The sequence below is a fragment of the Cygnus olor genome, chromosome 9 (genome assembly GCF_009769625.2).
Source record: "Cygnus olor isolate bCygOlo1 chromosome 9, bCygOlo1.pri.v2, whole genome shotgun sequence".
NCBI classification, from domain to species: domain Eukaryota; kingdom Metazoa; phylum Chordata; class Aves; order Anseriformes; family Anatidae; genus Cygnus; species Cygnus olor.
In genome coordinates, this window is record NC_049177.1 from 4,889,394 (window position 1) to 4,914,925 (window position 25,532).

Below are 25,532 nucleotides of genomic sequence, written 5' to 3' on the forward strand. Positions count from 1 at the left end.
TTTGCCTTTTATCTGCTCTTGGCCACAGGAGAACCTGTAACTCGGACAGCAGGAAGACCCCATCCATCTGGCCACCACTGCCGAGACGCCCAGCTGCAAGCAGCGAGGTGATGTCTCAGCCGTTCAGAAGCCATGCTACACCAGCACGGCCACAGTTATGCACAGAGCCCAGGTGGTGTTCTTGGGTTAATTTCTATGCCCAAAACAGAAAATGAATATACACAGAAATTCTTATGTATATATTATTCCTAAGTATTAAAAGAGGATTCTAGTTCATTCACACATCAGGACAGTTGATTCAGTTTTTCAACCATTTTGGTATTCCCTTTCCCTGCTACCTCCCCGAGACTTTTCTGGTGTGGACAACAATAGCAACTCAGAACTTCAGGATACTTTAGCTATAATTTTATTGTATTCAATATTTTGAATCTATACCTTCCAATGGTTTCCTTAACAGATTTATTTTTTTCCTGAGAAGTAAAACTCCTAACATGGTTACATATTTATCCTTGCTGAAATTATTTGCTATAATAAATTGCCTACTATAAAAGTTCAGAACTGTGTATGTTATTAAAGAGCCTCCTAAAATCATTTTAGCAGCTGTAGGTGCCCAGGGGGAAGGTGGGGGGGGGGGGGGGAGGGGGAAATCAATCGAGTCACATTATCTTAAATGAATTTGAAATAAAAAATGTCAGTCCTTTGAAGGAAAGAAAACAGCTACTTTGAATATTGCTTAAAAACAGAAGGAAACTGGAGATTCTCATGGTTGTAAGGGATAAAGATCATCTATTCAGCAGGGAAGGCTTCACGTTCAGCCAGCACTATGACCCTATGCATCTAAGGAACTTTTAAGTAAAAAAAAGAAAAAAAAAAGGAAGAAGAAGCAAAAAAAGATCTCATCAACAGTTTGTGAGCTTGTGATCACAATCTTCTAACTGCTCAAGATCTCAAGAAGTCCAATTGCAAGCATTAGCATCACTTTGGGATCTGACCCTTCAGCCCACAAACTTAAAAATCTAACACCAGCTGTAAGCGCTAATACACTAGCACAGTAAAAGACACCAGTACCTTACAGCTTTACATAAGGTATTACCACGGCTGGTGCTCAAAAAGCGGAAAACGTAAATGGCAGGTCATTTTCTTTACATCTGAGTTGGCGAGCCCTACACATAAAGGGTGTGCCGTTACCTTGTGCAGATTCGTAAGGTTGTCAACAACATCAACATACAGATAAATAAATCAACAATGTGTGTACAGCGCTAACAGCCAAGCAGTCAACCTGAATATTCACCACCTGCAAAGCACAAGAGCATGGCTATTAACACAGACAACTGTCGAGGTATTAAACATGAGTACCAGCACTGGGAGGCAGGAAGCAAAACACATGGGCATACCCACCACCCAACAGACCTCCTTTGTAACACAACATTTTGATCCATTCCCATTCTTAAACAGCCACATTCCCAACTAATTTGTTAGTCAATTCACTCATTTACAGCTGTAAGTTATCTAGGCCCAGACTGATAAAAATGAGACACCACTTAAAAAAAATGGACATATGGGGCCTAATTTGTGAAATTAATTTTATTTTTGAAACATGATATCCAATTACAAATAAATAATTCATACAATATAACTCAATTAGGATATACAATGTTCAGGCAGGTCATAGTAACAACCAAGATCACATTGAAAAATGAGTTTACGTTAAATAACCAATTACAGTAATATACAACTGGTCATTCAATTCATTTCTCAGCCTGGCCCAAGGTGTACGCAAGTTGACGATTGTTCCTCTTACCGGTAAGGAAACAGATGTACACACACTGATAGAAAGCCCGAAGTAGTTAATACACCACATTAAAGAAATGAAAAATGCTGCATTGCATGGCCTAGACGTAGCTTTAGTACAGAATAAAAGCTTGTGAATTCTAGCAGGAAAAAGGTTATTGCAAAGGAGTCGGATGTCCTATAGCAATCTCTGCATAAATTTGCAAGCTTTATAGGATGTTTTTATGTATGGTTTCAATCCCACAACTTTTTCCACATCCTGTCTATAGAATCAGCAGCATGAGGACAGGCATTATGTTCTCAGCTTCAGTTGCACATTGTTCTTTGCTTTCATTTCAGCAAAATATTTTACTGCTAAGCTACAAGAAGGACCACACCTCAGTGGGAAGCTGTGTGTAATCTGCAGTAATAGCAGCATCAGTTAACTTGCAAGGTCTTTTTCTGATACATAATTTTTTAATTTTCCAACCTACCCCAAAAATACTATTCTCTGCAAAGAACATTTATGACACCTAGATTAAATTTAGTCTAAAGGCCTGAAACATTTTTTTAAGTAAGTGTAGGAATTCAAAGGAGATCCTTGGAATTGACAGCATCCTTGGAATTTCTTGGTTGGTCGTTCTAATGAAATGTGTTTTTACACTACATAGATTTTCACAACAGGAAAAGTAGTTACAATTCCCAATTCAGAATCCTGCAAGTCTTATATTTACAAAAGCTTTAGTAGAAATCCCCCCTCCCCCTTTGGGGGCCCCTCAGATGAGGTATATAACCCTTGTTCTTATTTTGAGCTCAAAAAGATTGTTCAGAAGTTTACAGCTCTTCTCACTACAAAATCCCCCGTGTGATGGAGGCTGCTACTTCTAACCATGCACTTCTCAGAACTTACTCTACAGCTGTCTACATGTGCAAGGGGACACGTGCAACACGTTCCATCAGGTGACTTTGACGTTGATCTTGTTACACTGGGCATGGGAAGACAAAAACAATGAGAAAAAGGAAAGATAACCAGGCAAATTGCTGGCTGGTGAGTAGTGGGTCTATGCTGGTACCACCAGGATTTCAAATTCCCCTGAAGCTGCCTTTGTGCTCAGCAATGTAAGAGCACAGGGTAAGAATGTGGTGCCCGCTGGGGATTTTGGCTGCCACGGTAGGCTACAGGACTAAGACTGCAGGAGCAAGGAAGCCAAGCACCTGAAAATCAGCCGTGACTTACAGTCCAGTCCCACCATAGCCCTGGCCAGATAACACTGAGAAGCACGGACACCCACAGGACAGGTGGCCTCAATGGGACCTGGAGGAATGCAGAACATAGAAGTATTAAATTCCCTGTTTTGTTCTAATTTGAAAGGAAAACACACTCATCAAAGATATTAAGCCCACGCAAGTATTTTAAGAAGTCTTTCTAATCTTCTGCGCTGAAGCTAAAATGAATGAACCGCTTTATTTTCACATTCTGTAGAAGAAATAAAGTTTCACAACAAAACTGATGTCTAAGGAACTACATATATTGACATCAATTTTAAATATAAAATGGACTGAAAGATCAAATGCACTGTTAGACTGCAACCCAATCTTGAGATTGGATTAGAAAAAACAAAAACAAGCAAACAACAACAAAAAACTATTTCCAAACCATTTGAGTTTCATTTACAATTTACTCAAAAGTGCATTTAGACCCTTAGCAGAATGAAATACTAATTTCAAATTCCTTCTCTATTTGCCAAATGCAGATTTGTTTTTTCTTAAATCTGCTGCACAATGCACCAAGTGACATACACAGTACTTCAGCAATTTATTAGTTTTCACTAAAACAAAAACCATTTGATCAACATACATCCTGCGCTGAGTGCAAACAATTCAAGAACCTGTTGATGGAGCACAGATATATATTAGAATCTAATATACGATGTGACACTTCCCTACAGACTTGGCAATTTCCACATTCCGATACTTCGTTTTCCAACATTTCCAGCTGAAGGCATTAATGCTCTAAATACAAGCAAAAATAAATTATAACTGTATTTCCATTTGATCTGTTATACCAGAATTTACCAAATGTAACAATTTTTCATAGACAGCAGCAGAGGAAATCCATGAATAGCAGGAGTGATGAAAACATAACATAAAATACAGCACAAACCTCATCATTTTACCAGAACTGGAGTAACTACTTAGTAACATTTAACTGCTATGAAACTGTTTTCTATAATCAATGGAAAGCGTTACTTTAAATAATGTATTTCAGAATGCTTTTTGGTAAGAATTTGCATATCAAACATTTTCCACAATTGCTGCATCAAAGCTTCACAAGTGCTAGCAGCAGGAATTCCCTCTGCCAGATAAAGCTTGTGCTGTTCAGAATTGCTGTATGCTACCATACAGCGGTAGTAAGCATCAAGACCTTTAAGTAAAGATGATAAACATGAGAATTAACTTATTATTGAACTGTTTTAATATTTGCCCCATTACAAAGTTGACAGATGTATGCTTTATCACATTCTCATGTAACCCTGACTAAAATATTCTTTCTAGAAGCATTTTGAAAATAAAATTCACATCTGAAACAAATCTAAAATGTTCTCACTTAAGACAGAAAGATCCCCTATAACTCTTCAAACAATATTCACGTATCTGTAGTAAAACAGAATTGTGACCTTCCCAGAGTAAGAAATTGGGTGTAATGATTAAACAAGTAACAAACATGACTCTGGCTGACAAATACTTCAAATGCTTGTTTTGAAAAGGAAAACAAAAACGCTAAATAAAAACACAAAATTAGAAGGGAGATTTTTAATGGCACAAAGGGCAGCTAGGCACTGTGTGAGCTGAGGACGTAACTGTCATTATGACTTTAAAAATCCCCCCCCAGTAAGATTGGGTTGCAGCTAGCACAGAAGAGGGTTCTTATCAGAGTTCCACAAACAACAGAAGAGCAAACCCAGTGTGTTGCCCAAATCTAACAAGATAACAAAACAGAACAGAATTTGTTACAGTCCCTCTGCTAAAAAGTCAAAGTTACAAAGCGCTAAATGAAATTAACTCTGAATTCCTACTAGCTCTATGCAATTCAGCTACTGTATGGAATGGTCATGCGCTATTTCAAAAAGAAGTTTCTGTATTTGAGAAATTCTTAGGTGTAATTTCTGCTGTGTTAATATCATCTTTTGTATTAATAAAGATTTAACTAACACCTGCAAGAGTACCCGCCTTTATACAGAGCTGTGCCATGACCATCTTTTCATTTACAGGTAAAAATAAAAGTAACCATTAGGCACGTATTAAAGGTGTATTACACAAGCTATAGTGTCAAACATTTTCTCCCTCAGATTTACACGGAAAAATAGCACAGCAGCAAAGAACCTGGTCCCCTGTTGAACAGTGATCTCATTATAAGCATCTTTAATTTACATAATGTCACAACATGAATACCTCCTTATCTTTAAATAATTAGGTAAAAAAAGGCCCCCAGTATTACCATTTCTTATATAGCCAAGTTCTCTCTATATACATCCAAATGTTAAAGATACAAATAAAACATTATACAGGATTTATAAATGTTTAAAAACTTGAGGCTTCAGAATCGTGGTTTTCCAAAAAGAGTCAGGAAAATCCACAGACTGACAAGGTAGCAGAGAAAACTGGGAAAAAAAGGAGACAGACACAAGTTTGCTGCCGTAACATTTTACTAAACTTGCCAGTCATCAGGGTGATGTTATCAGAAATAACAGTTTATGCTGCAAATGAGGAATGGTGGTTTTGTGTGTTGATCTCAAGTGCTGAGACAGGCAATTCAAGTATTTCCTATTTGATCCAAGCTCACCGTAGCAAAGTGGTGCAGGAAAAAGAATTATTTTACATTTTTTCCATACATTCGATCAATGTCCTGTTGATAGTATGCCGTAAGCTCTTTGCGTTTTAGTTTGAACGCGTCTGTCACTAGGCCAGTCTCAGGTGTCCAAGGATCAGGGCTCAAACGGATTTTTACTGGTATTTCAAACTTTTCCAGATTGGCTGCAAAAACGAAAGACAAAAATCACACAACCATTTTTAATGCAAAATGTAAACATAACTGTTTTTCTACAATTAACCAAAAAACAGAGGAACCATATTCTCACACACAAAAGCGTGTGATATGACTGAAGAAATGCTTCACAAATTCCCCATGGTCAAGCTGTATAAACCCCAGTGCGGTCACAAGTAGAGTTACAGGATCTACCACTGATTATTCTCCAGTTCCCCAGAAATATTGAAATAAACCCCCGATGTTTGAGTATCTGTGCTGCTGCCTAACTTCAGAAAAGCCTCAGTGCTTACTTTAAAGCCTATGATACTAAAGGGAAAGACACAAATATAAATCGACACAATATATGTAGAAATGCCTCAGGATTAAATCAAATATTCCATTTCATTGATTGTAACAATCTATTTGCAACAATACAATTCCCTTTAAAATACTTAGTGTTGCACAACAAAGAAAAAGAAGGGGATGTTGTACATGAGCTCCACCGCAGCAGCTTCTTAGAAAGATTTTGCCCAGATGTTTTGTGCCTTGAATGAAAATCTGTTAGAGACATGGGGCAAGAAAAAAATGTCTGTTGCAGTATTGAGACTGCATTCTTTGTAAGATTATGTTCCAGTAACAGAACTCTGCAAATATACTACTCAGAGGTTTAAAATATTCACAAGCAATATGGAGGAGAGGTGAAGATTAACAGGACAAAGACTGTTGGAAGTATAAAATTATCCAGGATAGAAAAGATAAAGGCAAATTGCAAAGAGCTGCAGAAGGACATCATGATACAGAGTGATTGCAAAACAAAACAGCAGAAAACACTCATTGTAGAAAGATATAAAAGAGAATGCAGACGAAAAACAAATTTAAACTCCACACTGACCATTTTAACAACCATTCTGTCATTGTAACTGACAGCTATTTGTAAAAAGCTCAGTTCTTGGTAATAGTCAAGTGCGAAAGAACAAGGCAGAATTATTACGTACGAAGAAAAAGTATCACAGTGCCACTGAATAATTCTGCACCAGAATAGCTAAATAGACTACAGCCAATTAGCATGAAAAAGATACAGCTGAGGGGAAGTATAATAGACAGAGAAAAGCTCTGACTGCATTTGTGACTGTTCCCTGGCTCTTCCAACCCAGGAGCTCAGCAGAATCAAATTAAACTAGCAGATGGCTGGGCTAAAATACACAAAAGGCATTTCTTCACCTTTAACATAGCTGAGCAGTGCAACTCTGCCACAAGATAGCACAGATACTGATGTAACTTTAAAATAGGGCTGAAGAGTTAATGAAGAGAAGTCTACTGAAAGTCATTAGCTACAAAGACACTGCTTTCTGTTCAGGAAATCCCTCAGACAGAAATCACTAGAGGCTAGACGAGCCCACTTCACTGCAGGCTTTTTTTCCCCAATCACCTACACAGAGGTATGTAGCATGTGAGACTGCCCAATACCCCCCACAGACGTATCAAGAACATACTACAGGAAATCCTGAACAGCATCAGACACACATAGAGAGGGAACTGAGCTATGCTTGATGTATTTGTCCTGTACTTACATTCTTTGCTCAGGTATTGGCCACAGTAAAAGGGAGAAGTTACAAGACTACACGACACAAGACGACAACGAACCAAAAGAACTGACCCGGTTCTGTGACCTACCCACATTTGTTCTTTTTGTTGTTGCTGTTGTTGGGTTTTGTATGAGAATTTCACTTCATATATGTTCTCATGCAACACAGTAAAATACACATGCACAAGGACATATTTTTAGGGCATATGCTTATCCATTTCACAGACATCACTGTCCACAAGGCTAATATTTACCACCCAGCTACTCACCTGCCATGGCAGCCTCAGCTAGCACCTTCAGTACCTCCTTCTCCATCTCAGGACTGTTACAGATCTCTTCCCAGGTTCCTTTAAATCCTTTCTTTCGAGCTAGTTCTACAAGCTCCTTTTGATTTGGCACAACAAATCCAATGACATAAGAATGGAAACTGAGAAGTACATGTATTTTAGTATGAATTTTGTAACGTTAACAACTCTTTAAACACAACATTTCAAGTGGGGGGGGGGGGGTGCAGTTCATACAGTTATTGCTCTTAACAGCTGATTTTTGTTCACCTGATAAACTTTCTGAAGTAGTACACAAATTACCTTTGCCTGCTTCGAAATAAGTAGAAAGAGAAGCTACTTACCTTACAGCAACTGGACTGCTTCAAGGTGTGCTGTCTATATGCATATTCCACTGTGCCTCATGCTCAAGGCTTTGGGGAAGCAGTACCCACACGATGTCAATGTGCCCTGCCTCTCCTCATGTTTTGCATCCCGGTATGAAGACTGGAGTGCGGCTTCCCTACCTCAGTTTCCTCTCAACTGCAGAATCCAGTTACTGTAGAGGAGTAGAGGACTGCAGTGAAGAGGGGTTGGAGAGCAGGTTGTGGAATAAGCATATGCACAACACATCTCAAAGAACGCCTGCGTCTGTAAGGGAAGTGACTTCTCTTTCTCTTTCAAGTGGTTGTCCATACGCTTACTCTACTGCTGGCAATCTTTGTCTACTTCTGATATACCTGGAACGTATGAAGCTGTGACCTTAAAGTATTTGGAATACACTGAAGCATAATCTGCCCTGAAACAAATAACCAAGGTTTTTGAGATGGAGTAAAGTAGAAGATCTAATTCATTCACCTGCTTTGAAGCAAGATCAGCTCCATCTAAAAGACACTTAACCCATTCTTGAACATTACAAATACATCACTGCTCTCACCATTGGAAAGCTGTTTCTCATGGCTATCCTGACTTTTCCTTTCTGCAGTTTACATCAGTTGTATTATACAGCCAACACTCGGATGTTCCTCTCCTTTCCACAGAAGCTAGTTATTCTTTCACATACTGTTACTATTTTTTCCCCCTTCTCAGCTTTCTAGTCTTCCTGCCTTTCTTAACTTTCTTTAGGATTTTAAGTAATGCCCCTTCCTTGTAAGTCATGCCTCACAGAGCTGTGACCAGATGTTTCCGTTTCCTCCTGGACTCTTTTCAAGAGGTCCACCTTTTCTGAAGTGTTGTGTATGGAACCGACACCCTTTAATGTTTATTAGAGCAAAAAGATCGTTGTGCATCTGATTATGCCATATTATCCTATTTACCTGCGTAAAACAGCACAGCACTTGCAGACTCATATCAGTTGCAACTCAACTGCTACCATCTGGTGGTTCTTTATCCTGTACATTTACGTGTATAATTTACATACGCTCTCCCTTAAACTGACTTTTTTTTAAACAATATCTCCATCTAGTCAAGCTCACTCTGAATTCTAATTCTGTCCTCCACTTTACCTCAGCCCTGTCCTACCTTACCCATCTACAGACTTAAAAAATCATTTCAACTCTCTCTTCCACTACACAGATAGTTCATGCAAAAAATACTGAACCATAACCCTGGTATGGAGATTACTTTAGTTTATCTTTTAAGGACTGTAAGATAATTTTAAAATACTAATTCTAAAGACCCTTTTGGTCAATGTAAGATGTTTTTTTTTTCTTTTGTCACTGATACGAATTACATTTGACAGCAGTTGTGAAGACTGCATTAAAGTCCATCACAAACATAGGCTTCTCTGGCATCATCTGCTGACAAGCTTTGTCTGTTGGCCGACTCCAAACCCATCTTAGTTTTCTAAGAATATATTTACAGAAAGACTTCACATTAGCCTCAGTATCACTTACTACTTGCATCTCACCTTCTGTCTTTGCCTCTCTCCCATATGCTGCACCAAACCCTCTGTGACTTCACTTGGCATCTACTCTGTAACATGTATATATTGTACATCCAAATGCATCCAGATCCTCCTCCCTTCTTGTATTTGTATACTTCTGCCTAGGATGTCTTTCCATCACTAACTCTGCAGCCATGTATTTACCTCCGGCACGGCTGTTCCCAAGTAACCTATATGCAGAACACAAAGGACTCTGGCACTCTCACCCCTGGCTCCTATGCTCTTTTGACATGCTTAAGGCCATGTTCAGCAATACTTCAGCATCTCCAGAGAAAAACAGCAAATAGAAGTAATCGCTTGGCTGGATAAGCCTCAAGCTTCCAGTTCATCTGAAAATTCCTATGGACAAATGAGTTCATTCAACTACACTTTTTTTTCTGGAAAAAGCCACTTGGAGCTCACAGCCTCTCTGTAGCTCTTCACTTTATTTTCTTCATTTTATAAAACAGATTTTGCCAAAGTCTCTCCTACACTAGACATCCTTCCTACCTTTCTGTACTTGAGATCCTATCTGAATACAGCCCTCAGACTTATCAAAAAAGACATCTGCAGTGGCACTACATGTCCATACCACCAATTCTGTAAAGTCTGGTCCTTGTATCCTTGAGCTTCCTGCTGAGAACTCATTTTTTCACCATGTTTGCCTGTTCCTCAGGTGACTGAACTACTCTGTTTCTTGATGTGATGCTTGAGATCCATTGATCAAGCTATCTGTCCTAATTTCTAATGGAAGGTTGATCAGCTCTCCTGTCCCAATCGACTTCTTTACAGTCAGCATACCAAACAGTGGAAACTGGTGAGACCTTTTTTTAATTTTTTTTTTTTTGCAGCAACATGTAACCAGATTTGGCCACAAATTCCTTATCTTGGTAATTCACAAATAACTTTGCAACTAGTAGAGGTAGCTAACAATTTATTTTTTCAAACTCAGTCAGGTGTATATTCCAAATATATGGAGTTGACTGTACAAACACTGTAATATTTTAAAAAATAAAGTCTCAAAGCTTTCATAAATGTCAAAGGCAAATGTAACACCATTAAAGAACAAGTATATCTAGAAAGCTGATCTGTTAAAGCTGAACTCTCTTGTTTACTCAATCTACACTCCTATACAGCTCTTCAAGAGCCAAATTTTTTCTGCAAATTATGCTGAACAAAAGTATACAAAAAATAACAGTACACTTTTGCAACAATGATCTTATGACACAATAAAAAGTGCATCAATTAAGAAGCTATTATTAGGAAAAGCAATATATATGTTTTGCTAGATTGGCCAGTAAAATGGATGGCTCTTCTACTTAAGAAATGCTACAGACTGACCACAGAAGTCTGTTTCAGAAATTCCAATCCTAGTAATTTTAAAATTTCATTGCTATCACTTTGCAAAATATCAGTCAACGCACATCAAGTATTTGAATTATGGTATACAAAGGTATTAATTGTAGAAGAATTACTGAAATTTACAGGTCCTTTTTAAGTATTCTAGTACACTGTAAATGCTACGTTGACCTGGCAAAATTAACAAAAAATTTGACAGTACAGTTCTAGAATGAATTCTACTCATAGCACGGCAGCAATCACCATCTGTAGGAGCTTCTTTCTCCATCGATTACAGGGAGTGTTCAGAACATGCATGTAACCTCAGGCAGGCAAAGTAAGCAAATATGAGACTTGTTCGTTAGGTGAAAACCATAATAAAAGAAACCATAATAAAAGCCTAATACCATGAAAGCTTCTCAGCAGCAGTATGTCCAATATGTCTTAGCCTATTTTTATGAAACTGTCAAAACTAAAGTTATGAGATGAATACTGTTAGTTAAGAAAAACACAAAGAACCAGGTGAACAAACCAAAAGTTAATTTACTATTACTACTGAGCAATTCTCTGGTGTGTTTGTTCTGGCCTCCTTCAAAGTTAAGTGGGACTTGTTTTGAATGTATATTATACCGAATAGAACATTTCTGATCACTCAGATGCTCCAAAATGACCTTCCAAATTTCAAAATGACAAAAGGAAACCAGAAGCATCTGAAGGATATTTGTACATTTAAGTCTATATTCTGCACAGATAGGAAATTCTACAAATAGAAACTTCAGACATGTTTGAGCCCTTATATTCCTAACTTGGTAGTACACTTAGAAAGAAAATAGAAAGGACGTTTCATCACTTTTTATCAATTGTGGCTCTGCATAGGATTTACAGTGTTTTCTCTCCAGCTTCAAGGCTTCTGCTGGTGTTCTGCATGGACACAAAGCAGCTTCTGGGCTGTTGGGGGTTTTGTTTTCATTCCCCTCATTCCTCTGACAAACAGCTCACAGCTGAATACAGCAAGGAGCAAGGTCTACTAGGACTTCTATAGGTAGTATCTCTAAAGTGCTTGAGTGATGTCTGTTATGAATGCAGTTAAACTTCAAAGCTCAGCTGCTTTTCAGGTTGGGAAAAAGGGAGTGAAAGATTCATTCTTGGCATTTCCAAGAAACAGTGGAAAAAATTGGGAAAAGAAAAATAAAAACATACAGCTCAGATGTTTAGTTTTGATAAAGAAAGCTATTCCATTGTACTTTAAATAAAATCCTTTTCCAACAAGTTAAAAAAATCCATGCTTTGAAGAAAAAACATTTTGCATATGACTTCACTAGGATAGACAAAGAATATAGCAACATCAAAACATCAGCTGCCTCTTACCTGCTTGCATATGCACAAATATTATCTACCAGTGGAAGATTCTTTAGAGCTGCTTCTACTTTGCCAAGAGAGACATATTCTCCTGCCTGAAGTTTTACAAGGTCTTTTTTACGATCTATTGAGGAAAAAAAGAAATGCTAATTATGCAACACAAAGGTTTAGGCATTGAATTTATACTTTTCTGAAATGTATAAATGTCAAAAGGAAAGCTGACTCATGTTTGGTGAATGTACCAGAAACAGTTAATATCAGACTTCCAGACTTCAATCTCATCAACCTGTCCTTCGCTTAAACATGAGCCACACTTCAATTCTATGCATTTCCTGCCTCTAAACAACGTCTCCTATATTGTAGCACTAGCAAGTGAATGGAAGACAACTAGGGTTACGTAAAAAACAGTGTTTGGCTAGAAGCACACATTTTGTGCTGTCTGGTCCAGATGCCTGAGGCAGCAGATGCAGCATTTGGTGACATTTTGCTATTTATTCCTAGGCTAAATCCATATTTAAAGTGCAACTGTCCATCTGTTACTTGAAACACAACAATTTAAACTGAAAATTCAGCCCAAATTACTTGAGCTTATTGTACGTAGACACAAAGTCAAGGTGACTATAGCACCGTACCCACTCAGCTGTGATGGCAGCCAGGAATACCTCTCCTTTGCTATATGCCTGTACAAGTGTTCAAACAGGCAAAGTTGTTTTTTGGCTTTTACCTGTTTGACCAGGGAAAGGTAGCTGCAATGGGACCTAAGATCTTACTCATTTAATAAAACAAGTAAGCTTAGTTTTCAGAATTAAAGAGCATGCTGAATCATCCACTGACTTCAAGAGACACTTGGCAGTCTATAAGGCACCTATTTTTGTGCCTACAGATGTCAAAGCACTAGGAGACTATCACAGTCTTATGAGTAACATATTTACCTTAGAATATTCTTCCCTTAGTTGCTTTACGATAAAGGAATACTCTTATTATAAAGAATGGTAAGGTTAAAAAAAAAATTAATTCCTGAGAACACATTACAAAAGAGCCCTTTCACTCTACCAAACTTCACACTTACGAAGTTATAAAATCTAAGACAGCTTATCTAGCTCAAGGTAGCCTACATTTAACTACTTACTACTCACTAGCAGACTGGAGTCAACGTTCAGACTGTTTTGAAAGGAAACAAATGTTTTAAAAATAGCTTTAAAAGCACATGATGATGTTTATATGTTAAGATATCAGAATTTTCTTAGGATAAATCATAGGATTTTGGACTGCATGCCAAGATATGTAAATTTTTTTTTTTTGTTAACTACAGTATTTAGCAGCCCTGAAAATAATCTGTTTATATGTGTTTACCTGAATCTATGAACTCACCAATTATTTTTAGACATCCATCTTGATGAAACTCTCCAATGTCTCCAGTATGAAGCCACCTCTGCCCATTCTCATCAATAGTGAAATCTTTTTTGGTTCGTCCTTCATTTTTATAGTAGCCCACAGTCACATTTTGACCCCCGATAAGAATCTCACCTCTAGGATATGGTTTATCAGTGTTGTAATATCCACCTGAAAATAGTTTTTCTTAAGTTAGCAGGAATTAAAAATACATTCCAAAGCAAGAATTCCTATCACTGTTACTATTTAAATACAAAAAAAATTAATAGGTCCTTAGCCATCACTTCAAAAAAACACTTAGTCACCACTTGAAAACACTGCCTGAATAATAAAGTAAGAGAAGAGCTGGTTCCATTTCTTTTCAGCATATAAGCAGCTGTTTAAGATACGTGCTTACAAACAATGAAATTCACACGCATGTGGAGGGCAGATGCCACATCTATGCATTTTTTTTTTTGGTCTGGACTAACATGCTTTATAAGCTTCACACAGGCTCAAATGGAAAAAAAATATATAATTTTCATCTTGTATTTTAGGAAGAAAAACTACCAAAATCTAAGGTTTTATATTAGCCCCAGAACTCCCTCAAGTATTATGTAGTTCTACTCTGCAATACATAAAAGCCTACCTTAGAGGAAATAGTCTAAACACACTTCAAATTTCATTAAATGTATTTTATACAGCATCCATTAAGCTACCTTTCCGTATGCCACTATCTTACTTATTTTATTAATAATATTATGAAGTCTATTTTAAAATTTCTTAATGACAACAGAAGGTATTGTGCATAGATTTCAGTTAAAGCCTACTGAAACCAACTCCAAGATGCAACATACAAGACTTACACCCTCTCCTGCAAGAATACTACTCCAAACTTGAAAAAGGTGCAATGCTGTATACACTTAAACAATATGCATTTAAAGTGACTGAAATAAACAAAAAAAGTATTGGCAAAAAAAGCCATAATATAACTTAATCAAAACACTATTGATGTGTTGATAGCTTCTGTCTAGATATGTTTACAATTAAAAATCAGAGGAATTTATTTTACTTTTTCCCCCTCCAAGATCAAATGTATACAGGTTCAAATGTATATAGGTAAAAGTAGGATTTAAAAAAATAAAAGGCAAGAAACAGTCTTCTAATTAGTACTACTAAGCAAAATCCTACAGAAAACTACCTTGTCTTGCAAATGCACTATAATTTAATCATATAAATTCTTACCTTCTTCCCAGTTCATTAATTTGATTTCACAGCAGACCAAAGGTGCTCCCACTCTTCCTGTAGTGTAATCCCAAACTAAAATTTAAAAAAGCATTTTTAAGGAAAAAATACCAAAACTGACAAGAAAAATCTTTGTTGTCATGCACTTCATTTAGTGAAATTTAACTATTTATTTCTGAAGTTTAATGTTAACATACGCAACAGCACTTCCAAAAATACCAATGGATATATCAAGGTAATACAGATAAATTTCTCGTCCTGCAATAGAGTAGATGGCTGTATTTACAGATAGCTCCAGCCAGATCAACACAGTTCTGACTCCGTGTCCACATGGATCACACTGTAGAAGCAGCACAACTTTTAATAGTGCTTGCTTGACTTTGAATGATAAGCAACAGTATTTCATAACAATTCAGAGATTCAGCATTTTGATTCACTTCCCTGGTTTCAATCCCCAATGCTTCTGCATCCTGGCACCTTCCCAAATTACTAGAGTGATCTTTTTTCCTCCTCCAAACTACTAAAGAAGCCGTTACCAAAGACCTCTTGGAATAAAAGCCACATCCCAGTAGTCTGTGGATCACTAAGGAACAATACATGTTCTACAATCCAGCATAACAGCAATGAACATTAGATACTTTTCATATGACTCCTAGCTAGATCGCACCACTGACAAAAACCAGCAGCTCTAACTGTTTTTGCCACCACTGAATACGAGTGGAATTTTAGGATTAAAAAGCAACTGTAACCACGAAGTTCCATGTTATATAAAGCTAAAATTTGGCACAGGTTTTTGTATTCATTCTTTTTTTTCCCCTAACATCTCAATATGCTCACCGAAATTAATACTTTATTCAGTTCAACTAGTAAGCACAATACTGCCAAGATCTCATTCACGCTCTTACAAGTTTCTCTATTACAAATGAGAACACTGATTTTATATGTACCCCATGAGCTTTAGCACAATGAGTCAAACCTAGCACTCCTACTGTTTCGTAAATTTTTTGACTAACAGCATTTCCTAATTATGTTTTAAGGCAAAAACCAATGAAGGGACTGTCAAAGATTATCTCCACAGAGCACTCAGCAAGGATGCAGCTACACCAACCTTCAGTGATGGTTCCGGCTCCAGCTGATTCAGTTAGTCCATACCCCTGTCCTACAGGGCAACAGAAACAAATGTTCATAAATCGCTGGGTTGCTGCAGAGAGTGGAGCTCCTCCACAAAGCAGGATGCGAATTTTTCCACCTAGCAGCATCGTACTTTCCGGAAAATAAGGCTAAAATACAAAGATGAGAATATGAAGAATTTGTTGCTTAAAAACAAAAGATCTGATTTTGTATTTAAGTTTTAAGTTTCATCCATCTTCATATAAACTTCAGAAAACCTTGCAGGAGCACATTTAAAGATTTTCCATAAAAAACAACATTTCAAAAATTTATTTCTACATTCTGACTTGAAGATGGATTAAATATTTTGAAAGTACAGTTTCAGTAAGATAAGTAAAGCTGTGATTTTCTCTTCAAAAAAATTTTTACATAAACTATAAATTTTGTAATTACCCTTTAGTCTGACTTTGTGAAAATGTAAAGACTGCAAATATCTATAGATTTCCTATCTTACCCAAGAACTGTATAAGCTCATCACTAAAGCCCTGATGAACATAATGCAACAAATGTAAATCAGCTTCAAGTTACATAAGTCATTTAAATTATATCAGTGAATATTTAAAGCCATCTCACAAACTACAGATTTGTTGTTTCAATTTACAATTCATTACAGGCCTGCTCATGTTTATTCCAAGGATAAACATTAAAACAAAGAAAAGCATAAAAATCAGATACTGGTCATGTAGTAAGATTTTGGTAAGTATTTTCTGATACCATTAAGAAAAAAAGTTAAAATTACCTATCGCAAAGGGGGTAGTGTAACCTTTGGAAATCTGTTCCATTTTGTAATTGTAGGCCAATATAAATAGATTCCGCTGGAAACTTGTCATTTCATTCACTTTATTCATGGACATTTTGTAGATCCGATCCATAATTTCCTGGTTATAAAAAGAAAAACTTCAACTCAAAGCAAGAGAAATCTTAAATTCAGTACAATAAAAAGGAAACAATCTAGAAAATCCAATGTAGCTCAGACGACCCCTCCAGTTGCATTCTCTTCCATTACTGAAAAATAGCAAGATGCTCATATAAAGGAGGAAAGCAGAAATCTGAGCAGGAGCACTATTCAACCCCATGCTGCCTACTGCTAACTATCCTTGTTCAATGAAGTATTACGTGGGTATGAGTCCATTTCTCTTCACTACCACCTTCAAAATGGCTCACTTCAAAAACTAGTGTGAAAACCAGCACATTGCTTGCTAAACAGGCAAACACCATCTTTAACATGTTACAAGGTGGAAACATATTTTCTCTTCCCAGATAAGGTCTAATGAGGTAAAGAGAAGTCTGCGTCAAGGACTGTTTTTATCACATTGTGGCTATTTTCAAATCATGTATGTATTATTCCATAAGGTTTATATCTTTTACATATATATGATATAAAAACAGCCATCAGGAAGAGAGTACATACCATAAACATGTAAATGCACAGCATGTATGTACATATCCACACACACTGCTTATTATGATGAACAGATTACTAAAGTGGCAGTCTAATCCCCACTGCTATTTAAACTTCTTCCAAGTTTGACACTCATGTGATGTATGTTTATCTTCAACATATAAATAAATACCAAATACATTATTTTAAGCCAACTTAAAAAATATTTTAAATGATCATTGCATTTATTTTACTGATAAAATTTGAATGATGAGTTTTATTTTAACATGTTATATTATTCTTAGTTACTTACAGGAACAGCTGCCATTAGTGTTGGTTTAAGTGTAGTAACATCACCTTTGCTTCCTTTCTTTATTTTAGAGGACTAAAATGAAGAACAAGTTTACTAGCAAACATATTCAAGACTTTTGACATAAGAAACAACATAACATAGCACATCTTCCAATCATTTTTATTTGAATTCCTATTTTAAACAATTAACACTAACCCAGAGTATCAGTTATAACTCCCAATATCCTGTTTCACGAATTGTAGAAATGGAAATGTATGCAATATCAAACAAATAAACACACCGTATATACATATATACACAAACACACACAAATAAGATCTGACACAAGTAATTTTCTACTACATGGGCTTATATCAACAACGTACCTGGTCAGCTAATGTCTGCGGTGAAGAGTAACCAATGCGGCATCCATGAGACAGACACACGAGTTCAGCACTCAGTTCCAGAACATGGGCAAGAGGCAAATAGCCAATATAGATGTCTTTTTCCCTGTAAAGAATTTTAAGAAATAGGTTTATGCCACACCATTAGAGTCACTAAGCTAAATTTATACAAAGCTTACTGAAGAGCTAGAAAAGTAGAAGAATGCATTTGAGCTTATGAACGTATTTCAAATATGATGGACTTAGTTTCAAAATTCTTTTATTACATACTGTAGGTTTATGGCATGAAGGAAGTGTGATGTTTTCTCATCCCAAGACAATTAACCGTGTGTTATGGTTGCAAAGGCAGCTCTGTGGACAAGATTAAAAACTGCACCAAACAGAAAGAAACCACAGAATTTAACACTAACCAAAGGAAGTACTGCTAAGGCAGCTTTCAACCACTCTACTGCAAGGCGCCTCACAGGCTTTTGTGTCCCCGGTCTTGCCCACATACAGAAGATGAGAGAGACAGCACATGGAGTAATCATGTCATTTAATGCAGTACTGGAAGATGCTCAGACATCAGTGCACAGTATGATGCATCAAAGACAAAGCAACATAAACTTAATATTTTACACAATAATTCATCTAAAATTATATGCAACTACCCAACTTCTTTATTTTGTTAAGTAATTGTTGGTACATACCCCAGATTTGGGATCCTTCAGCCATTCCAGTTATACCAGCTATTATGTTGCAATGGGAGATCATAACTCCTTTGGGAATTCCTGTGGATCCACTTGTGTACATGATCACTGCAATATCTGAGGGTACAGGCCTGGCCTGCTGTTTGTTCCCTGTAATTTTCATTAAAAAAAGAGAATATATGACATGTGGAAAGCCTATCAGATTGGGAGATCTTACATGCTAACATATTATAGCATTTGTTCTAATATAACATGACTATTGACATTACATTTTGCTTTCATTTGAAAAGACTGTGGGCAAGCTTAAGCGCCTTCATAAAGAGCAGGGACTTCTTTGTATGAGCTGAGCAATACTTTCAGTGATTGCCCTAGCCTAGGAGACAGCTTGGTTCCTGTTACGTTTCCTGTATTCCTGCCGAAGACAGAAAAATGGGCAGATCTTTGACTTCTCCAAAACGCCACTGAGCTCCATATGCTTACGAAGCTATGCTGCAATGGTTCCAAGCTGGCACAAGGCAAATCCCCATTTGCAAAGCTCCTTTGTCATGCACTTGCAGCAGAGAAGTAACACGCTGCCTCATCTGAGCGCTCACAGCAAGGCTCTGCTGGGCCACCATGACCTCCAATTTCTATAAATATTCAAGTTCAATAGCTTTACTAGATTAAAGCATTTTTAAATACTTGCACTGAAAGCAAGAAAATATGAAAACAATTGCGTATACTCAGAGGAAAAAACTGCATAATGTACAATACTTGTGGCAAAAACACACACTGAATGAGAACAGTAAAAGCGTATTTCCCACTCACTGAACCCTGTCCATCCTGTGCAATGACGACAGAGAGAAACAACATAACAGAACCTCATGATTGAATGTAACAAGCAGAACATGCTTGACCATAAAAAATGTTCTTGTAGTATTCCATATTTATGAGTGGTTAACTCAACACAGGTAACATTCCTTTATTGTATGCAATATTTGAAAGACTGGAGGAAGAAGGATTAGACACCTTGTTACATAGCAAATGCATTAAAAAGCCTCAAGGAGCTAATGGGTTGTAGCTATAATTTATTCTGTTGGTGTTTTCTTAAACAATTTTAAGAGTAAACAAAATTGGTACATCAAAAAGGGAAAACAATCTTTTTAAAAATTGAGAGGTTATCACGTTGGCAGCACAACTGCCATTCCCCTAAACTTCAACAGCAGGCAGATTAAACACCCATCCCACTCCTAAAACAAAATTCATTGCAACATTCATGTGCCTTCAATGATTAGAAGACACTGAAAACACAAAGAACAAGCACAAAATCAACTATTGAATATATGAAACCTTAAGATACTAGATTTAGCAGCCCTTCAGAGCTAAGAGTAAAAATTTGTTATGACAAGATAGTTAAAACACCTTCTGAAATTCTTTATTTCTAACCCTAAAATGTTACATCGTTTGGAAATAAATTTCAAGAAAATTTCATAGTAGATTGAGACTATCAGACTTACAATAACCGTGACCAAGTTCTACCCGGTTTAAATAGCTATTTTACATTTTGTTATTTGTGAATTTACCGGTAGTGTATTACTGATGCCTTTTGCTAAAAAATGCAGAAGTATTTCCTCTGTGTGTTCTAAATAACCTGTTTTTAATTCATCTGATCATAAGAACGCATGCTAAATTTCTATCCTGGTCTAAATAGATATGCTAAAAATTATTCTTTGACATACATGACGCTTGTGGAGAAGACGTTTTTATTAAAAGCATTTTATCCACTGCATAGTTTTCTGAGACGTGCAATTTTCCCAAATTTACTCAACAGGGTCAAAGTAGGACAATAATTTACATGATCCAAATGGAAAGAAAAGAAACCTACCAGCATCTGCCTTGGCACCCATGGCTTGCACGGAAGCCATAGTGTGAACAATGACACCCTTGGGAAACTCTGACCATGTTGTTGGTTTGCCGTCCACTGTAATAATATGTTGCAGCAGTGGAACTTGAGAAACAATTTCCTGTGGAAATTCAGACATCAATCATGAAATTTGTGCCAACAAGAACAAAAAATTTATCTATTACACACATTAAAAAAGACAAAATATTTGAACATTTACAATATCAGAGGATAAACCTATCTAGCTCAAATAGCTGCAAAGCTTGAAACTTTCCACACTTAGATATGTAGGATTAATTGAACTTTCCACCTAGAAGTCCAAATTATTTTCCATCCATTTACTAATCTGGGTCTTATTTCAAGAAAAGCCCACAGATAAGACTATGAAGATCAGAAGAGATAACTGACTTTACACTCTCATAGAACACTGAGAAGAAAAGGTCCTGGGCAGCTGGCGACACCGAGATCACGACAATACTTTGGTTATTCCTTGTCTACTATGCTGTTTAAAATAACCAACAGCAAGCAAAAATACATAAAATGATTACTTAAGCAATAGTTAAGTATTTCAAACAAAACCCAAGTTTTAAGACAGTTATCAAAGTTCCAGAGAAAGAAGATATAATTATCATCTCTAGCGGATGGAATTCATTCTCTTACAATGCACATTTATTTCAGCTTGCAGTACATATAGTCTAATAACTTGAGAGAAAAACATAAGGCTTGGAAAATTCTCTCTCAACATGCAGCAATATCGCAGAGCTTTTAATTAAACAACAACTCTACGTGAAAGGTCTAGTTCCTCCAAAACACACTATGACCAGACTCATGCAGGTTTGTTTTTCCACCTCCGTATTCTATCTGGGTCAGTAAGGTCTTGGAAAACAGTGGGTATCCTGCACTCCGAGCTTCGCCAAATAAACAGACCACCACAAAGTTACTACACATCACTTGTTTCATAGACCTCTTGGACTGGCAGAGACAACGCAGGGGTAAGTTACATAAATTGTAAGAATTGTAAGTGCTGCAGGCCTGTAGATGCCCTCGACAGTTAACCATGGAACAACTAATACACAATAATCAGCAGCTGACACTAACTCACTCATACTCTTAAAGACCTAAACCTCTGGAGAAAGGAGCAACTGGGTCTGATAAGTTCTTATGAAACCAGTTAAGGAACTTCACTGATCATTTACAGCACTTTGGAGTTTGAAGCAAGGCATCTAAGTTTCTGCAGTCTCCCAATTGCCCAGAATCACAATTGGTTAAGGCATGAAATTAAAACCCTTAATTACTCTTATCATATTGCTGGGATTTATTTAACAGAAAATATTCAATTAAATACAAATACATTTGGGGGGATTTTTTTTTTTGGACTATACTAATGTTTGTTAAGCTTTCTCTGCACTAGAGAAGAGTTCTAACTCTCCGAGCATTCGTCTTTACATTTAAGAGCCATTCTCTCCTGGGAAAACGTCCAAGGAGTATGATCACTTTTAGCTATTCATATGTAGTTCATACATTTTTCTGTTCTTCATATTTCCTTCAAACTGTTGATTTTACAGGCACTAAATCCACCCAGAAACCACAGAATTTCCTCGTAAAGGTGTTGTTCCAGGCAGGATTACAGCTCTTCAGTAGTGCAAATAGCTCATCTTGTTCTCAGAAGTCATTTGGGAGCTTAAAACCCAAAGTTAACTTTTTTTTTTCCTGTATATGAAGATAGATACAAAATTCTTGTTCTATAAGAACTGTCTGCACTACAGAAAGGCAATAAATCGTTGTTCCATACAGCTACCAGGCCTTTTAACAATGATGAGATACACTGGAGAAAGGCACACAAATAAATAAGTTTTCTGACCTTCAATTTTGTTTGCATCAATTCTTTACTAGTAATGATGGTGGTCACCTCCGTTTCATTGAGCCCATGTACTATTGCTGCGCCTCCTAGAGTAGCGTACAGAGTAACAACTGAAACAAAGAAAAAGAAAAGGTGAATCTTTGTTTTACGCTTTCACATTCAGTTTTATAACAAAGGGCTGAGATTAACCTGTACTAAGTTAGGCAAAACAGTAAATCTATTTGTCAACTAACAGGAAGGTGCTGTAGTTTTGTACTTTAAAAATACACATTATGTGTATTTAAATACAGCATAATTTTCAGTTATTCACAGGGGTAACAAAGAACAAATATTGTATGTGTGACTGTTTGCTACTTTTCAAGCTCTAGTTTGTAGTATAAAACCACATTACCCTATGTAATTCTCTTCTAGATCTGCTCTCTCATCTTCATGTTTTTTACCATTTTAAAGTACACATCTGTTCTCAATTTAATAAATACACTGTTTCACAGTCCTTTTGTACACAGGTAAGAAACAGTATTTATTTGACTTTTCAGAATTCATATGCTCTTGTCACTAGCCTCGTACAAAAGACTGCTAAGAAGAAATTATTAGACTATTGTTGTACATCTTATCGGCAGATTAGTTCTCTTACTTGGTAATAAATCTGTGACTATCATACTCTCCCATCTATTTAAAACAATAAAATTAAGGTGTAATCACCACAGTCACAGCATTGAACTGACATCATGAGAATACAGAATAGTAACGTAAGAAAACATTGAGGAGACTGACTATTAGAAAAACTACATTTCTGGTATTTAAGGGCAGCTCATTAGTGATAGAGTGTTAAACCACAGTTATTTCAGATTAACGATTTTAAAACCAGATTTCATTTCCTGCCATTTTTATGGGATCTGCGTGAGAAAAGAAAGGCAGAGGCCGGGGGGAAAAAAAAGGCAGCTCAGAAAGGAAGAGAGGTATTGCTCTCAAAAAAAAAAAAAAGTGATTTCCTGTTTTCCAAGCAGAATGCTAAATAGGGGAATAGCACTTTACTACAGCTCACATCTTGAAAAACTTTAAAGATCAGATATCGCAATTACTGAGAATTACAACATCAGTGCTGGAGGTCCTATCACATTAAGTATCTGAATTTATTTAACTAAATTTAGCTGAAAACTTCAACATAGCAATAATTATTAGAACAAGACACCCTATTACAAATTAGGGCTGCACTGCAGCAGAAGATCAAACTCCATTGTATCCTGAGGATTTGAAATCCATGGGGTTATTAACTCAGTACAGCAGAGTAAGGAAGAACTCAGCAGCAGACATTTCTTACACAGAGAAGTAAATAGCTGACCTCTACTTATTTTTTCCTCCTTAAAACAGTCTATCATAGTTCAGAACTGTTGCAGGGCAAACGCACATGCACTGTGTTTTCTTTAATTTGGTGGGAGCAAAGTCCAGAAGAGTGCCTCTACTAGTTCCCACGAGCTCTCCCTACTTACTTCGGTGACCCCTGTTATATAAACATCTAGCAGAAATTCAGTTTCCCCAAGCCAACAAGCACAACCGAAACGCCACACTGCTTCGAAAGAAAAGTAGAATCTCCTAACTAACCATTTATATAATTAATTACTCATCAACAAAATAAATACATCAAAAACAACCTAGGGTTATGTGACAGAGAAAAGAAACAGATATACCATTTATAAAATGGTGTCTGTCCACGAATGATGTCATGGAGAGGAAGAAACTGAGCAGTGACTGACCTGTGAAATTCTCACTTCTCCATATTAGCACCTAAAATTTTTTCCAGCACATCTGAAAATTGTTTAGGCATTAGCCCTCCCTTCCTTTTTGTCTTGAAGATATACCAAATCCCAAAGGGATTATCTTTTGTGCTTATCTTCACATATGCAATATTAAAAGCAAGTCTTAAATTCAAAACAAATTTCAATTTCTGCTACAGATATCACTCTTTTTTTACTGTTTTTCCCTATTTTTCAACTAACAATCCCATTCTACCTCTGGCAAATGCAAGACTTACATGGTTTGATGATGAGAAATACTCTATGTTCTTGTTTGTTGTTTTTGCATCATTTGAAACTACTTTTTCTGTGTGAGTAATACACAACATAAAATGACTTTCTCCATTTTAATTCTTAAATACAAAAGACACTCTCTCCAGCACCAGGTACAAAGCATGTGAACCTGTTCTGTTAGCAAGAATTTTGTGCATGTACCATCAGATTTAAAACATTTCATATTCAGAAAGTGTCACAGCACTACCAGAGCAGTTGCAGTTACCTGTTGCGATACCTGAAAACTGAAAAGTGTCAATACAGGCAATTTTGCAATGCCTTGCCACTACTACTTCAACAAAAACTGAGTTTTACCATTCATTCAGCAAAACGACCGCATGAATGCTGCAGGGTAACATTATCACCTGCCAACACACAAGTCACAACTCCACATAAGATGACATACAGCTCACATGCTAAATACCATGTCAGACAGCAGACAGTGTGCTGAAGCACGTCTCAACAAGGGAATTTAAAACATTAGCCCAACAAAACCAAAAGCATATGCATACCATTCTACACACGACATCCATCCACTCACTATCTTAAGTTTTTTCCCCAAATTACGAAGTCTTCCTAGTATTCGTAAACGTACTTCACTTCCAATGTTAGAATAACTGATGCAAGCCTTTTTATCTTATTCCCAGGACAGTCACTGAGAATCTAACATCCCAAAAGTGCTAAAAGGGAACTGACACAGTGTACTAGAAGTGTAGTTACAAAGCAACACATTTGAGAACAGGCTGTGCAGATAAATCTCTGCTCTGGAAGGAAAATTAACAGCAGTCACTCAATGAAGAGAGGATCAAAAATATTGAATTTAGGTATGAGGGCACCTGGGAAGATCACACAGTCCAACCACCTGCTCAAAACAGGTCATTAGAGCAGGGTGCTCAGGCCTGTAT

At 36.8% G+C, this 25,532-nt stretch overlaps 1 protein-coding gene across 1 annotated transcript in view; it reads right to left on the reverse strand.

The window, feature by feature from the left end:
* Nucleotides 1-1,578: 1,578 nt before the first annotated feature.
* ACSL3 (acyl-CoA synthetase long chain family member 3) overlaps nucleotides 1,579-25,532 on the reverse strand; it is a 48,781-nt gene continuing 24,827 nt past the window's right edge. The window contains 15 exon segments of the mRNA XM_040566948.1: nucleotides 1,579-5,805; nucleotides 7,652-7,809; nucleotides 12,276-12,390; nucleotides 13,638-13,829; nucleotides 14,883-14,957; nucleotides 15,991-16,143; nucleotides 16,146-16,162; nucleotides 16,792-16,801; nucleotides 16,804-16,930; nucleotides 17,747-17,818; nucleotides 18,112-18,235; nucleotides 18,819-18,837; nucleotides 18,840-18,968; nucleotides 20,683-20,821; nucleotides 22,562-22,671. Of these exon segments, the coding sequence (XP_040422882.1) occupies nucleotides 5,642-5,805; nucleotides 7,652-7,809; nucleotides 12,276-12,390; nucleotides 13,638-13,829; nucleotides 14,883-14,957; nucleotides 15,991-16,143; nucleotides 16,146-16,162; nucleotides 16,792-16,801; nucleotides 16,804-16,930; nucleotides 17,747-17,818; nucleotides 18,112-18,235; nucleotides 18,819-18,837; nucleotides 18,840-18,968; nucleotides 20,683-20,821; nucleotides 22,562-22,671 (1,604 nt within the window). The 3' untranslated portion in view covers nucleotides 1,579-5,641.